Source organism: Venturia canescens, chromosome 3, assembly GCF_019457755.1.
Source record: "Venturia canescens isolate UGA chromosome 3, ASM1945775v1, whole genome shotgun sequence".
NCBI classification, from domain to species: Eukaryota; Metazoa; Arthropoda; class Insecta; order Hymenoptera; family Ichneumonidae; genus Venturia; species Venturia canescens.
In genome coordinates, this window is record NC_057423.1 from 14,955,961 (window position 1) to 14,973,545 (window position 17,585).

Sequence of the window (17,585 nt, forward strand, 5' to 3'; positions counted from 1 at the left end):
ATTTCTTCGGGAGGGGTTGCTGAGCGCGATATGAGTCAGTGAATAAAGCCCGGAGTGAGATAAATTATTACATCCGAACTCGTAAAAACATCTATAAATATCGCAACTGTACAATTTTCTGTTCTCCTCTCATCCCGTACGTCGTCGAAGTTTATTACTTAATATGCACTGTTTTTGAGTGTCTAATTTGGAAGGAACGCCCATTGGGGTTTCTGTTTCAACAACATTTGACTGAAAATAAAAAAAAAAACTACCAATCCCGACAATTACATGAAAAGAAAGAGCTGTTGATTCTTTTCTATGCTGTTGATTCTTTTTTACACGGATAGGCGTTGCCCTCTGGGCTCGAAGGAAAGAAGCTTGAACTCTCTCCCCAGCTGGTCAGATAGTCCAAGAGCTCCGAGAGCAAAATACAAACTCTCAGTTGATCTGAGCAGCCGTGAAAAAACAAAATTCAAAGACTTTTCGTTTATTTTCGATCGTACACAATACGAGCTGTCAAATGTAAAAAATAGAAGATATTATGCAACAGAATTACATGGATTTATGTGTTTGAAATAACGATGAAACAATGGCGCCTTCGACAGCCAAAAGTTCGAAGGCAGCTCAGTCGGAAATATCGAAAGTGTCGAGTCCGGGGCGTGAGAACGAGCGACCAGCGAAGGGAGAAACTCATCGTAAATCCTCGGATATTCTCATTCTATTATTAAAAAAAAAAAAAAAAAAATCTATCGTTAAAACGCTTACAGATACATCCGCGTTATAACCCCGCAAACTTTTCACGATATATCCATCGGAATTGCAGGCCCTGAGAATGTCATCGAATATAAATTATCGGATCGTCGTTTTCTCGATATCGGTTGGACGGTTGAACCATCGATGAGGATCACCAGTAAAATTATTCAATACGAAGCTCAAATGGCTAAGCCCCACATGAATTGGTACATTTTTATTCATGCGAAATTGAAAAGCCCGGAAAAATCGATTTATTCCGAATCCCTTCCGATGATAGGAAATTATTTCAATGTTCAATTTGTACGAAGATTTAAAAATGTCAGAACGCAGTGTTCGAGTTACGAGGATCAATGTGAAATCCTAATTTACATTAACAGGTTCTATCGGCATCGAAATAAAGGTACAAGATATTACGACGATCGTAAAACTCCTTTCATCACGTTCCATGAGAATGCCTCCGGTCAAGTCTTTTATCCAAACGGAGCTCCTGCGATTACGGTTAAAAGACCCAAAAAACGGACGTGTAATTACTGCGTTTCGACTCTCTTTTTCTCTCTTTCATAATATCGTCATTAACCATTGAATGTGATACGACTATACTTATAAAAAGTGTGGACTAAAAAGTTGCAGCATTCGTCCAACTAAAAAACTGCAATGATACTTTTCATTCGAAACAAAAACTAAACTCCTGGCCATTTTACCCGAGGTGCGAGGCCGTGTGAAAGTTGGTTAAAAAACAATATGAGCCGGATAAACGACAAACGATCACGTACAAAATCAATGAAATTTTTTCATCGTCGTCTGCACAGATATTTCTCCACTCATTATTGTTTATTTTCATTCATTAATCGTTTAAATGATGGTCGCTTTTGAATCCATCTTTCGTAATATTTTTAAATCCCTCCATTCTTTCCCATCCCTTCAGCTCCGAGCCGGGCGATCACTCGAACTCTCTTAATGACAAAGTATTCGATCAGCTTTTGCTCCCGACTTACTAAAGTTAATAAATGAAAGTCGTATTTTTCGTATCTTACACGGAGATAATTTAATTTGAAAAATTACCGTGAGTAACGACAGTGCGATGACGAGCTGCGATTCGTTATATAATTATGAGAGAAAAATTGATTTTTCCTCTTTAATTCACTAAAATTACATATCTCAGGATTGACCGGACGGATTTACTTGCAACAACGATCAATAGAAAGGGAAAAATCGAAAAAAAATCATCACCAATTTTCAAATTATTTAATCAGATGGTTTTTCCGTGAGAGCCGTTTGAAAATTCTGTGACGTCACAAAACCGGCATATTCGCGCGTATATATAAGAGTACGGCAGGGCTCACCCTGGCTTTCCTTTTGCGCGGTAGTTTTGCCTTTTTCTTCACAATATTTATTGTTCAAAGTAGAAACTTTAACCGAAGTATTTACTAAATTTTGACGCCCTATCTGCAATATTTACTGTTACAAAACTGAAAATTCCGCAAAATATTAAAAATTTTACAGTGCGTTACGCAGTAATGATTATTTTTCGTTAACTTGTCCCCGCAGTCAAATAGATCAAGGCAAATTTTACAGTGAATCTTATGCTAAATATTGCCGTTTAATTCTCTCCGTGTATAAATTCTAAATTACCCATCACACTTTCCAATCATCTTACTCCACATTGACAATGATTTTTTTAAATTTATTTCAAGACAATTTGTACACCGTATTTACACCAGGACGCAGAGTTCCTGGAGAACATCATCTGGAACAACAGATGCTCGCAGTGTTCGACGCTTTAGGCAATGGCATTGTCCTCAACGAGGACAATAATCCAAGGTATACTCCAGCTGCTGAATAAACCTGTTGTACATACCTATACAATGTCGCGTGAGTGTTTTGGGCGTGTCTCGTCGCAAATTAATTATAGTAAATTCACGACGATTAGAGATCTGTCGTTGAAACATAACATTTCAGTTACAAGCGTTACTGCGTTGCCATAATCGTAACTAATAGTTGATTTCATTCGAGATTGACCTATAATCAGATCGGTGGAATTTTACTGGACAATAAAATGCCGTATATTTGGACCTGGAGCCGGAAAAAAATCGACGGAAAGATCGAGTCGGCTGATACGGTATGAAAATTGTATGTGTTTTAAGAAAAATCTCGATAATTTTGTTTTTTATGAAGTATGTTTGAGAATCCTTTCAGTCACGCGATTCGGTTTAAAAAAAAAAATTCGTCAGAAAAAATTGAATTGTGAGAGCGGAAATGAAATGAGTCTATGAGTGAAAGGGTTAAGGAAGTTCATTTAATTGTTTGTCGATGCCTGCAAATTTCATATATGAAGACGGGTAAAGCACTGAAACCCGTAAGAGACCGTGTTAATTTGGAGAATCCGTTTTAATTTTTTTCTCACGAACAAAGTCTCCTCGGGCCTTGAAATTTTGGCAGGACATTTTTTTATTATCCATTTTACTGCATACAAATTTTTTTATCAAAATTTCTATGTTAACTCGACTACCGCAGATGAACTTCCTTAAGAAGAAAGTATGTTGGAAGTTTTGGTAAATATTTACTTTATTCACTTTTCCTAAAAAGCATGGAAAATTATTTTTCGAGCATTATTAACAATAAAAAATAATATCGCGATCAATTTTAGGGAGGGGGAAGGTACAAAAACCAAAAAAAAAAAAATATTTTGAAAAAGTCCGAAAGAAACTTCAGTTTCTTCGCTATATTCAAAGATGCGTTCCGGAGTCACCCAACAAGAATTGTTTGTTGCTACAAATACAATAGAATAATATGAACGATAGTAAAGTTTACGTAGTATCATTCAATGGAATAAAAAAAAAGTAAACAAAGGCATAATGTTCACGTGTCTGGCCACAAAGTATGAATGTCAACGATTTCAATTTGAACAGTATATACGGAATAATCATGTGTGACGGGTGTTCCTTGTCGCTTACAGAAGCAATCGTTAAATTTCAAACGGAATCTGAAAGTATAACTTTTTTGGAAAATCACGGGGTGTTTGAACGGGAAGTGATCCTGCCGTGCTCGATAAAAATACCAGATTTTGGCGTTGCCAAAAACAGTTTACAAACTAAGGAATAAAAAAATCATATGTTGTTTTTTCCCGTTTTCCCTCCTTAAAATTAATCGCGATAATATTTTTTATTGAGAATAATGCTCGAATGTGTGTGCGGAATCGTTGGATGGGTTTGAATATAGGGAAGAAACTGAAATTTCTTTCGGACTTTTTCAAAATTTTATTTTTTTTTGGTTTTTGTACCTTCCCCCTCCCTAAAATTGATCGCGGTATAATTCGTTATTGATAATAATCCTGGAAAAAAATTTTAAGACTATTTTGGGCAAAAGTGAATAAAGTAAATATTTACCGAAGTTTTTCTCCTTGAAATAAAAATAATGATTTGACATGACCATACAACTTCCGTTTGGACGTTGAATTCAACAGGAAACGAATTCAACGCATCTCAGAAAATTGATGCAACTGCTGGCCCCCAAATCTGCGAAGAGGTGACTTTCAATCTAATTTGTATCTCTGTACTCTGCGCCAGTTGCGACGAATGCAAAATTTTCACAGTTCAACTGGTGCCAAAACCCCAAGGAGTGACCGGAATTCAGGCAAAAAAGAATCTCCTCCGATAAACAAATCGAAAAATGTCGTTGCCGAGGAGGATATTATCGTTGAAAAATTCTCGGATATAAACATTTTCGAAAAATCCCGAAAAGCCAAACTCGCATCCGTGAAGATCATTTGTCTCCGATTGAATCGTTATCTCAGTTTGAGGATCGTCGATCGGCACAGTATCAGCCTTAGATTTTCATGGCGCAGCAGAAGCATTCGGTGATTAAATTAAAATCTTTCTTCCACGCTCTTCTGTCGAAATATGAAAAAAAAGACATTGATTTACTGCAAAAAAATGAATGATGAAAAACTTCCAAAAAATGTCATTTCGATTTCACAACGAAGTAATGTGGCATGCCATTTTGCCTAATGTGGCAGCCATAACCGAACAATAAATTCCCTGAAAATTCCAGCATCGAGTTGGGAACGATAGTCAATTTCGAAAAACCATTTTCCTCCTACTCGGTCAAGTCCTCGGAGGGTCTTCCTGGTATGCTGAGAAGTCGTTTCGAATTCGAGAGTTTAGGCGGAGCGTTAACTCCGGACAACAGTCTTTACGACGTGGCCGAGGAATACAAAAAAATAGAAAAGATAATAGACGATCGTGAAATTCACATGGCCAATGCAAAGTATTTTCGATTATAAAAATCGGAGGATTAAGGATTTCGAAGCTGGTTCCAATGATGAAACTGCAAATATTTTTTTTTATAAATAAAATTTATCGTTTACTCAAGATATTTATCAAAAAATATAATTATACGAATGATGTTGCGCGTAGGCGGATGAAGATCGTCCAACGGGCGATCTGCGTTTGTCTCCTATGTGTAGGTAACGTCGTGTGAGTGTATGTGTCAGCGTATACGTTTTTTTTCCTCCCGAATCTCTTCGTTCGCTCATAAATTCGAGCCGGTGTGTTCTACATTTCCCTACGTTCTTTCTTTGTTTTTGGGTATAGTTATCCGCGCGTATTTGTGTGAATGTGTGCTTAAGACACGTACGTAAAACATATTCCCTCTATAGCCGGGGAATATAATGATTAGGGTCAACTAGGGAAAGTGGGAAAGGGTGTGGGGTTAAGGAAAAGTGGGGATGGAGCGAAAGAGAGAAAGAGAAAAGCTCGAACTGAGAAAATGGCTCGTTCTCTCCTTCTCTCTTTCGGGGGGTTGACTTGGCGATTTCGAGCAATAAGTTAGGTTAGGAACGACCGTGCGCCGCGTCGCTTCGAATATTCGCGGCGTTGTCGCGTTAGTCGTACAGCAAGAAAAAGAGTTCAAACGAGACGAGTTCGCGTTGAATAAAAAGAGGCGAAAGGCTCCGTTTTTCGTTCGTTCGGGGGCTTTTTTGGTCGCGAGAGAGGAAAAAAGATGACGAGATTGGGGCGAAGAGAGGGAGGAAGATAAAGAAGAAAAAATGACTGCGAATGTGAGAAAACCGAGGGATTTCGCGAGTCTTTCGCTTTTCTCGTCTTTGGAGCTTTTCCTATCATATGAACCAGACACTCGATTAAGCCCAAATTCTTTTCCATGCGAGTTCGAAATCCACGTCCGCGTCCACGAATTTCCTTTCCGGGGGACAATATTTTTAACTAACATAAATTATAATAAATAAAACATGTTGAGTAGACGAGAGTGAAAAATCGAAAGATTCACGAGATCAAGAGTGAGAATAATGACGATGAGAAAAGTCGTTAAAGTCATTAGCGAGCATAAATAACAATAATAATAATATTAATAATAATAATGATAATAATAATAATAATAATAGAATGGTGATGGTGCGAAGGATGGAAAAGAAAATCGAAGGAAGGGAAATACAATTGGGTCGCAGGAATAAACTGGCGAGTATTGGGCAAAGTTATCTCTGTTCGATCCCCGCGAGAGATTCTCTGTTCATTTCATCGTTTGTTTTTTTTTTTTTTTTTTTTTTTTATGTACATCATTATCCAGAGCCACGATAATCGATCCAGCTCCACCGGAGGCTTCATTCCGAGTCTCGTCGCCATCGAGATAAAGAAAAATAATGCTAAAAGTCGAAGCCTTGAAAACATTTATCAATACCGCGTTCCTGTCACGTACGGCCAAAGAAAATACGAAAAAAAACCATTCTCAACTGAGAAGCTTTGAGTAAAAAGGCATTAACGAGGGCGGACACTCATTGGTGAAGCTGGACGCGAATAATTCGCGGCTCTCTCCCCTCCTCGCGTTTGACGAATCGCTCCTTTTTATTTTCTTCGCCTTCTCGATCACTCATTTCAACGAGATTTTTTCATTCGCCCCTGTCTCTCCTACTCACTCACGTCGCGTTAAATTTTCTTCATTCTTTCGTCTCATATTTACATCAATTTTCCCAAATATCAACGTCGAAGACTCGACAAACTTCGTTCTCTCGTCTCACTGTCCGTTCGACAGAAAAATACGAAACATTCTGCGAGAAAATTCGAACAGAAATCTCTCGAGTTAGGAAGAATCCTTTCGGAGAGCAGCGAACTCGACGGTTCGTCAGCGAACTATTGAACTCTTTGTTATTTTCACCGATCCATCGCTCTCGTTTGCGATCATCCGAAATTCTCTTAATTTTACTCTCTTCATCTCTCTCTCTCTCTCTCTTCCTCCCTCTCATTCGATCCACACTTCTCGCAGTCTTTTCGTGAAACTTCACAAATCAATTGGCGACCTTGACGAATTCGGGATTCGGCATACCGCAATTTTCCGGCGCATAAACCGGATGCGCGAAACCGGTATTCGTCATACCGGCGTTCTTTCGATCAACGGCACGAACTCGAACAAATAAAAATGCTGCGACGAGCGACGCCACCACTATAACCAACAACAACATTACGAGACCCCCGACGAAACCGGGCAATGACATACAAATCGTTTCGGGATCGGTCGATGCACTCGCGTTTTGTATGACTACCGTTGTGTCGTTACTCGTGTTTGTCGTACCGAGCGCAAAATTCACGTCTCCTGGCGCCACCACTTGAATTATTCTCGATGTATTTACGTCCGTCATCTCTTGGGCGGCGCGTTTGTATACGTGTGACGATACGAGAGTCACCGTGTGGAATAGGCTCTGAAAAACGAAAAGGAGGTGGCGTTAATGGAGTCGATGCGACAAAGTTGCTTCGAATAAGAAATTCGAGTTTCCCGGCAATAGCATCGGAATAACGAAATAACGATGGAAATATCGCTTCGATTTAGTTAAGGAGGTTGAAGCGTATCTCATGTTAAAACTATTTTCCAACTTTGCACATTAAAATTTTTTAAACAGAAAGCTTAAGACAGTATTAAACTTCTGGCGGGATATGCCGATGGTTCACCGTCGTGAAATTGAGATATTTATTGTTGAAGTTTGCAATTTTTTGAAAGCTTCCATAAGAGCCCATGTTTAACCTTGTCATTTTCGACAATGAATATCTCGATTACCAGGCGGTGAAACCTCCTCGAATTTTTCACTCATAATTAAGCGCTATTCAAGAAGATTCACGTAAATTTTCAATTCATTATTTTGGAATAATAAAATCTAATGTATTTTTCGTATGATGTCCTATATATATCGCTTCAACTTCCTTAAGGATATATTGCACAGGCGATACAATGTTGCCATGCTAAACCATGCTAAAAACATAAAAATATTCAAAATGATCAGAATTTTATAAAATTTGGTGAACATATTCTTTAGTGCCAAATTTGACAATGCAAATTTTTTAAGATTTTTCTTCTGTACAGTTATCGAGTAATTGATCACTAAAGTTCACGTGTATAAGCATAGCGTTTCCATATATATAGGTATACATTCCAGGCATAAGAAATCTGCTTTAATGCGTAATTACTCGATAACTAAACAGAAGAAAATTTTGAAAAAATTTGTGTTTTCGCACTTAATGTTGAAGAACATTATCACCAAATTTGATCAATTTCTAATTATTTCGACTTTTGTATCATTCACCCTTAAGGAGTTTCGGTACAGGCGATACAATGTTGCCATGCTAAACCATGCTAAAAACATAAAAAATTTCAAAAAGTTTAGAATTTTATAAAATTTGGTGAACACATTCTTTAGTGCCAAATTTGACAATGCAAATTTTTTAAGATTTTTTTTCTACACAGTTATCGAGTAATTGATCACTAAAGTTCACGTGTATAAGCATAGCGCTTCCATATATATAGGTATACATTCCAGGCATAAGAAATCTGCTTTAATGCGTAATTACTCGATAACTAAACAGAAGAAAATTTTGAAAAAATTTGTGTTTTCGCACTTGATGTTGAAGAACATTATCACCAAATTTGATCAATTTCTTAATATTTTGACTTCTGTACCGAAACTCCTTAATTGTCAATTCGACAATGTTTTCATTTTTCCTTTATTTTTGACCAATTTAACGTCCGGATTCGCCAATTACATTAAGGGCTTATGTACACTTGTGATGGGCGGGCAAATAGAAATTTTATTTCAGATATTCTTCAAGTACAATGATTGAAGAATATTCTCACGAAATTTCATAAAGATCGGAGCATCAGATTCGTCGCTACGTGTATTTCAACCGACCGCCCGGTGCGCACGTCGTCTAATACTTGAATCTTTAAACGCGATTATCTCAGAATCGTGTTTTTTGAAAAATACCTTTGCGGTGGACACGGTGGATGAAGAATTTCATATTTTGTTGAAAAAAAAAAATTTTAACAAAAAAACGGAAAATTCAGCACCTCAAAAAATGAATTTTTTGTCAAACTGTTGAGTGGTATAAATTTGGTATGGATCGGATTAATAGTTTTTTAATCGTCATCTCCACCGCAACTGCGATGCTTAAAAAAACGTGCTACTGGAATACTGCTGGAGTTCCGCCATTTTGAAAAATTTTTTCATTAAAAAAATTGCACAAGTACACGAATATATGTACCAATGAATATCACTCACAGTGTTTCAATAAACATTTTTATTCTTGTCGAAAAAAAGTCAAGAAAATCACGTTTTTACGCCCTCTCCAAGTGTCTACAAGGCCTCAATTGTACTTGGCACAAATTCATGAATTTCTTTTGATAATTTTCCAATAAACACGATCAGTAGCAATTGACTACTGCATTTCGGTTTTTATATCTTTTTGCAAAGTATTCGATCCGTCTGTCAATCCCACGATCTATTTTGAAGGGACCGATGACTGAGTTTTCACTAATTTAAATAATGAAATATAAATGCATTGCTTACAGGGTCATTGTCAGCCAGCTCGGTGTGTCTTCGTCTCCTGGCACCTCGTAACTCAGCGGGTAAACCCTCAACGGATCTCGGTCGTCCACCGAGGGTAGCGAGATTACCTTCGAGTTCGTCGGAGCCCACTGTGCCCTTTCGTTTCACGGTTTGATAAGCGCCAGCAGGATGACCCGGGAGTGGAGGCGGAGGCAAATGTATGCTGTCCTTGCTTTGGCTCTGTGGTGAACTCGCGGCTGCCGTCGAGTCGCCCGGAGTCGAACTTGGGGACGAAGACGAAGTCTGTGCCTGGGGTGCTGGCACTACGTCAGGATTCGGCTCACTGCACATCGGAAGAATAAAAACTTGACGCTTTTCTCATTTTTTAATCCTTTACAAATCAGTACCTTTAGATTTTTCTTTTCAATCTGATAAAAAAATAAAAATTTCAATAATTCAATTTCCGCGCCATTGAAACATGAATTTACGGAATTGTATGAAAAATCGAAGTAGGGGAGACCGGGGCAAAACGGGATACCCGAAAAATGAGAGAAATTTTTTTTTTGTCTTTTTTTTTTCAATTTTTATACTCGTCCGAAAAGAACATGAAACATATTTTTTCCAAACTACCTTGTTTTGTTTTTTGGATTTTGATTTTTTTTTTTTCAAAAAATTCGTTTTTTTCAAATTCTCTTTTTTTACATCACTTCCAAAGTGAAAACGTTTTTGCACAGATATACAAAAAGTATTTGTATATCTGCAATTACTGCTTCGCAGATTACTGTCTACGACAGTTATCGCAGATATATGTTTGCGGACCATCATGTGTGGTTACACCTGCTGCACACGAATCATGCGCCCACTCCGCACAATTTTGGCACTGAATCCATGATTCAGTGGATAAAGAATACAATTTTTTACAAAATAAACATTGGCAATCTCCGTTATTATTCGTATCATTAATTTTTAATTGAATTACAGAGGGTGCTCTCGACTTACGTTTGAGCGCCGTAAGCGCTGAGATCACTTTCAACGCTTACAGCGGTAAGTCGGGAGCACTCGGTTACGGGTGCAAAATGCACCCAATGTACATTGAATTAAAATCATAGTAAAAAAAAATTTCGTGAGTTTTCGAGAGGTACCCCTTTTTGCCTCGGAATTTTTTTTTTTTTTTTAATTGAAAAGAATACATTTCTTAGTTTTTGGGAATAAAAAATAGGCAGAGCTTCCCAAACTTCTAAAAAGTTCAATATTTTCTTAGGCATCCCGTTTTGCCCCGGTATCCGCTACTCGATTCTCTGGGCAATAATTTTTGAAAAATTTGCATCTTTCATCGTACTTCGAATCCTGAGAATTCGTGTTTGAAAATGTACATTTTTTTGAGTCGTCGGGCCGGGCTCGAGCCAAGTTTTGTCGTGGCACCTGCGTCAATGATTCGAACGATTCTCATTTCCTGCACCGCGAGCACTATGATTTTCGGAACTAATTTGACAACTCATTGGAAAAACTTGTAAACTACTTCGAAGTAATTATAAGAAATGATATTTCATTGCGTGAAATTTCCGCCGGAAATAACTCGAATTTTCTACCTGTAAGCTCCAGCTGGCCCACTTGGATGACGCGGATCAGGATATGCCGGAGGAATTCCGTATTCAGGAACAGGCGGTGCTCCGTAATCCCCGGAGAGACCCTGATGAACCGGTGCGCCGTATTCCTGAGGTATCGACGCCGAAGGGGCACCGTACTCGAGACCCGGATGTCCGCACTTCGGCTCGGGACAGTTGTAGCGGCACACTTGGATAACGCACTGGAAGTGGACGTTCATACTGTCGGGGAATTTGAAAGCCTGGAAGTACGCGAAACTGACGACGGATGCGCTGGGTCCGAAGTTCTTGATCTTTTGGAATCTGCGGAAAAACGATGGGGAAAAGGACCGAGAATTAGAAGAAATTTCTTCGTTTTGTAACCGAGTATTATCTCATTTTATTGTTAGATTAACCCTTAGTGTGCACACCTTCGCAGCGAGGCATTTCGTGCACATGGGGTCACTCTGACCCCAAGTCATTTTTGACACCGAATATCTCGGTAACTATGCGCTTTTCGGAATAAAAGGTTTAGTCACTTTTTGCAGTGAATTGATCCAACTTTGAGGCTGCAAAGTCGGATTTCCAAAAAAATCTTTTTTCACTGTTCAAAAACGTGCTCAAAGTTGATAGTGCGCGTAAAAAGCACTTTTTCGGTTAAAAAAATGTTGGGGTCAACCTGACCCCAGATGCACACTAGGGGTTAACTGATCGTGGAAGGCGTTAAGTACCTGGACATGATCTTGGGCCTGACGACGCATCCATATTGGTCGACGAGTTGAATCGGTGCTCTTTTGCCATCATGAGCAACGCAATTTCTCACCAACATATCAAACTTATTTTCGTCATCCTTGATGGCGAGCACCATCGTCATGGTCTGTCCGATTTTAACGATACCGGAAACCTCCGACGCCCAGGGTCCTTTCCCGACTTGAATTTGCATCCAGCATTGTAAATTGTCGCCGAGGAAGTTAGCGGTAACGGCGTGAAGCATGTCGACTTGGAAAGGTCGGAATGTGACAGCTTTCTCGTAAAAATCGTACCACGTGCAGCGCAATTTTCTAGCCTGATCCCAAACCTCCTGGACGTAAGGATCGTACTGTACAATTATCGTGTTCTCGACGTAACTTCCGGACGGCGTCGGTGCTCCGTAAGCGGCAGCATTGTGATTCGCCGAGCTGCTCATACCGCAGGAATTCAAAAATATCTCGAACGTTGCGCTCAAATGACCGGTTCCTGGCTTCAAATGAACGCAATGAGGATCCGAGTAAAAACCTTTACTGAATATCATCCCGTAAAACGGACGATCGAATTCCACGTTCACTCGCATGTGCGTCTTTTCACACTGCACTTGAAGATGCTTTATTTGTGGCGTGTCCGGTGATGCCAAGGGCCAATTCTCTTCCGCGCCGTGAGACTGTGGTGGGCCATATTGAGCTGGTGGCCCGTATACCGATCTGTGCTCGAGAGGCAACGCGCTACTGTCAACTAACGGTGACTCGCAATGTACGCTCTGCAACAAAAACAAATTCATTTTTCATCAGCACTTAATAGTTCATTCGTCATATTCTGGGTAAACAATTTTTATTTTTGTTTCAATCTATGTTAGCGAACCGATAGGATCTTTAACGTGGAAATTAAACTGTCAAAAACTACGATGCTGAAGTTTGCAACGTTGGAGTCCAACGAAATTAAGGAAGTTGAGGCCGTACAATCATTTTTTTTACCCAAAAGTTATGACCTGTACCTTTCAAAAGTTAGGCTAGTTTACAGTTTGGCAACGTTGCATACACTAAAAGGAAGCTCGGTCGCGTAGGGCCGGGTTCTGTGGGTGCATGAACGGGGCACCCCGTTTTTTTTTTTTAAAGCGCATATTTGCATTACCAGAATGCATTATAAAACGATTATTAATCATTTAAAACAAAAATAATCAGTCACACATCAATAAAAAAAGATCAGAAAAAAGGTACAGTTTGACGTTACGATCCTGCTCACAAAAAAGTGGCAACGTCGAAATATAGAGAAAATAATTCAACAGCTAAAAATGACTTGATTTCATACAGAAATACTCAACGATCTATTACGATTTTTTTTCGGTCTCATTACCTGTGATATATAACATTATTTATCATTGTTGGAAAATAAGTATATAAATTGTGTTAATCGTTAAAACTTGTCGTTTTTATACAATTAATTCGTTTTTTTAACCTCTATGTACGCGTATACACACGCCCGGACGTGCGTGTATTTTTTTACAAATTCCAGGTTAGACAGTCGATGCTTCAAATATCGCGCATGCGCTTCAGCGCTGTGCTGAACATCTGATTTCTATGACGTTGCGGAATCGTCTCACCGTCACGAAACGTCCCAGAACATCGAGTTTGTAGACATTTTAACAGTCAATATCTTTTTAGTTAGGTCGATAACTCCAAACTTTTTTGATATATTCTGAATCCTTACGATTTGGAGAACAATACTCTATTTTTTCGTTTATTTCTGTTGCGTAAGTGCATATATATCCCTTAGAACACGCGTTTTGAGAGTGACTCTTCCATAAGACCCGTGTTAAAAATCCTAACTTTCACTATTTTTTTCGTTCTTAAATGGTCGATGACCCCATCTGAAATTTCGCACATGTCATTATTGATAATCTAACTATAAGATATTAAAAAATTATTTTTTTCTGTTGCGCAGACATTCGCGACCGAGCCTCCTTTTTTTTAAGAAAAGTTGGGACAAAAAAAGACGAAAAACTGGTGAAAGCTCGGTCGAAAACACGGACGGTGACGATCCTAGCCTCAAAAAACTGCACGGGAAACAGATTATTATTATTAGTATAATCTCAGCAAATCTCCGAATAAATCTGAAAAAATTGACATTATTCGGCAAGCCTTGCTCATGTTGCCCAAAAAGCTTCATATTTTTAGCATCATTTTTAACGGATGAATTTGTCTTGACTTCATAAGGTTACATGTTATTTGTCCCAAATTGTTACTGATTTTTCTCAGCAATGACGCTCCTAAACTGTCTGAAAATGTAACTGATTTTTTTTTACACTTCACTTTATAAGATGCAATCGGTGTGAAAGCGATGACATCATTTTCATTCCAATGCCTCAACTTCCTTAACGAAAATAACATTAATAATTCATCAATTTTTTACTTCACGAATCATTGGTGTAGGTAAAAGAATTGGAGAATTATTGGAGTAATTTTTTATATCATTTCGTTAGACTTCAACGTTGCAAACTTCAGCGTCATGAAAAACTCAGACCCAGACTTAAGGTATTCGAATAACATTATTTCCTGACGCGTATAAATTGGCCTCGATAAATTGTTTAGTCACCTCAGTTGTAACGTGAACCACTTTCTTTCGAAATTAATACCTTAATTAACCATAGAAGTGAAAAAGAATCAAGACAGCTTAATTATAAGTTGCGCTGTCAAGCAGACACTCTGTTAACAAGGACAGAAGTGATGTACTCCACGCACGTAGCTGTTAAAGCAATTACTCTGTTTTGGCTTTCCAAAGCTTGTTACAGGTAAATTGTGAAACTTTCATATATTCACATATAGTACAGGCAATAAAGAGGGTCTCTGTATGTGAGAGTGTACACACGTAGATACGACATGAATTAACGCTTTATGTCATACGCACGTGAGCGCGCTTTGAAATCCAAGAGAAAATCCTGAGCCGAATTCATTTCGAAAGTCTTAGAAACAAAAATAAGCCAGTATAACGGAAACAATTGTGATATGGATCAAGCTCTCGTAGAATTTCGACTGAAATTAACGTCCACTCTCCAAACAAAGACTGCGTGACACTGTTTCCATTCGAAATCAAATTTATTCAAATTAAATGAGTCATGAGGATAAAGGGATTGCGTCGATTGCGCGATCACTCATGGAATCGTACCGCTTCAATTCGTTTCAGTCTCTTTCTGGTATTTCAACCGCGAAATCGATATTTTGTCAAAAGTTTTTTACTAATCGATAATGAAATGCATTTCTCAACGATCTTTCTCATGTTTTTTTTCATTTGTATATTTTTTTCGGCTTCAAATATTTTTTTACGAATTCAGGACTATACTGTGGCATGTATTTTTTAGTGGCGGAAGTTGGCAATCGTTGGGTGGGTTTGGAGCGCCTTCGATGTGTGTGTGTGGAATTGTTGGATGGGTTTGAAGTACCTTCCTTATTTCGTATTTTAATTTTTTTACCTCCTCTTCGTCTTTTTTTTCCTTTTCCCCTCACTAAAATTTATCGTGGTCAAAAAAGTTGAAAAAAAGAAATTTTAATTTTTTCATCAATGAAAAGGTCATGCGCCAATGTAACATGACTAGTTATGTTTTTTCAGTGGACGAAGAAGTCGTAAAAAAAATTACAAGCTGATTACAACTGGTGCCACGATCATAAATAATTACAAGAAAAAATTTTTTATTTTTTTTCGGGCTAATAACGCGCCACTATAATATTGTTTTTTATCAAGTCTCTTACTCATCAAGAACGTAAAAAGAACAGCCCTCTTGCAGGTGGAGCCCCGCTTCTGTACAATTCCCTTTTTTTATTATTTATAATGGAATGAAAAAAGAGAGAACGAAAGGTTCAGGAATAACAGTGAAATTTATTATTTTGCGGTTTTTCCGAGTATCCGCGGTACGTTGCGAATATTGCGAACATGTAAAAAACCAGAACAGAAAAATGAGAAGCACACAGGACGAGGAGAGGAAGAAGAAGAAGAAACGCTCAAGAGAATGCAGGCCACTCGCGTCGCATTTCGAATTCCTCAAACGTTTTGGACCCGACACCGCTATATATAGATACGGCAATTGAGCGTGATGCCAACAAATCGAGTTTTCTTTGCGACGACAAAAATTAAACGATATTTGACAGAGGGCACTGCACCCAAAAAATAATTCATGTAGGTCAAGTCTATCGTACCTCGAAACTCAGCCAACCAAAAATCGATTTTCGTTGTACTCCGCGAACTAAAAAACAACGAAACCCCAATCAATGGAGAAACGTTTACGAACGTTGTTGCAGCATCTCTCGACACGATCTCGAATAAATCAAATGGAGAATCTCACATCCGTATTAATTAGTGATCTGATAACGGAATTGAGGAAAGTAAAAAGTGTGTCAAAGACCGCGGTGACGTCGCTCCGGAGGCTCAATGAAAACTGGGTCAATAATTCGTGAGAGAAAAATTTTAACTTTAATCCGAATCGATCGAGGCCGTGAATATTTAAAGAAGTTGGTTGAAAAAAAATCGACGCATCTGCCATCTGACAGCGCGCACATACAAGAAAAAAAACGAGAGAAAATATAATATATGAATACATAAATAAGAAAAATTTGGGTTGGCCCGGTCAATCTCAGGAAGTCCTCGCTCTCTGCTTGCGTTCTCAATTTTTCTTGATTCGCCGGTTCTAGAGGAGAATTTGTTAGGATATTATAGCACACTCAGAAACGAATATATAGAATGTGGATACATCGAAGATGTATGGAACATGGACAAAGCGTATACGTGACGAGGGAACAACGCCCTGGGCGACTTCTCTCGCATTCTGGGTTAACCTCGTCTTTCCAACGTTACTATATACGTATACAACAAGTTTGCGTCCATGTATCTGCGGATTAGGACAGGTCGATCGACGATCTCCTTGTCTCCTGTGTTTTGGAATAGAAACCTGATTTCTCGTGCGTTTCTCGGTGTCCCATCAACACATCGACTTCTCACACATGTTTCAAAGCCATATTAAGGTTTATGGATCGACTGCCAGCACGATAGATCCTTGATGCACCGACAAAAAATGTGAGCTCGCCGTTTAACCCAGAATTTAGTTAATTGACAACTTTCGTTTCGGCCAAGCCGAGTTGCCGGAACGGAGAAGCTCGAAATCTCGACCTTGACAAAATACTACGATTTATATTTTCTTTGTTTCGAAGCCTCTCGCGGCGGGCACGAGAACTTTAACGAACTGGAAATATTTTTTGGTGCAAGTAGAATCGAACTGAAATAATCGAGGGCTCGTTGGAGATTCGGAGGAGCAATAAAAAGATTTCTCTCTTTCTCTGTTATCGTTCTTTTTACAGAAGTGAAGCATCATGGATTTAAAGAGCTGTGCCGCACAGTACTGGTACAATTTATCCCCTGAGCAGCATCGGAAGAACGTGACAAGCTTGATCGAGTCGCTGGCACGAGATCCGATAAGATCGAGGTATTTTATATTTCCTCGCCGTAAAACTTATCTCGGATATTTCCCGTTCACTCGTGACCAAATACCTACGAACCAGTAGCAAACAGTTGACGTGCTTGAATTGCTTCAGTCCCTGAATTTCCAGATAAATTTTCGTCTCCCAACTCACAAATTCCCGAACCGAGTATACACGTCGAGAAATTAGAAATTCTCGAGTAACTGTAAACGCGAGAGTAACTTTTCA

General features: G+C 38.7%; 1 protein-coding gene across 4 annotated transcripts in view; it reads right to left on the reverse strand.

The window, feature by feature from the left end:
- Nucleotides 1-5,074: 5,074 nt before the first annotated feature.
- Nucleotides 5,075-17,585, reverse strand: part of dyl (dusky-like) — a 52,710-nt gene continuing 40,199 nt past the window's right edge. For all 4 annotated transcript variants that reach the window (XM_043414049.1, XM_043414050.1, XM_043414048.1 and 1 more), the window contains exons 3-6: nt 11,874-12,655; nt 11,149-11,466; nt 9,581-9,902; nt 5,075-7,444 (exon numbers count right to left, since the gene is read on the reverse strand). In XM_043414049.1, the coding sequence (XP_043269984.1) occupies nt 7,034-7,444; nt 9,581-9,902; nt 11,149-11,466; nt 11,874-12,655 (1,833 nt within the window). In that variant the 3' untranslated portion in view covers nt 5,075-7,033. The remainder of the gene's footprint in view (nt 7,445-9,580; nt 9,903-11,148; nt 11,467-11,873; nt 12,656-17,585) is intronic.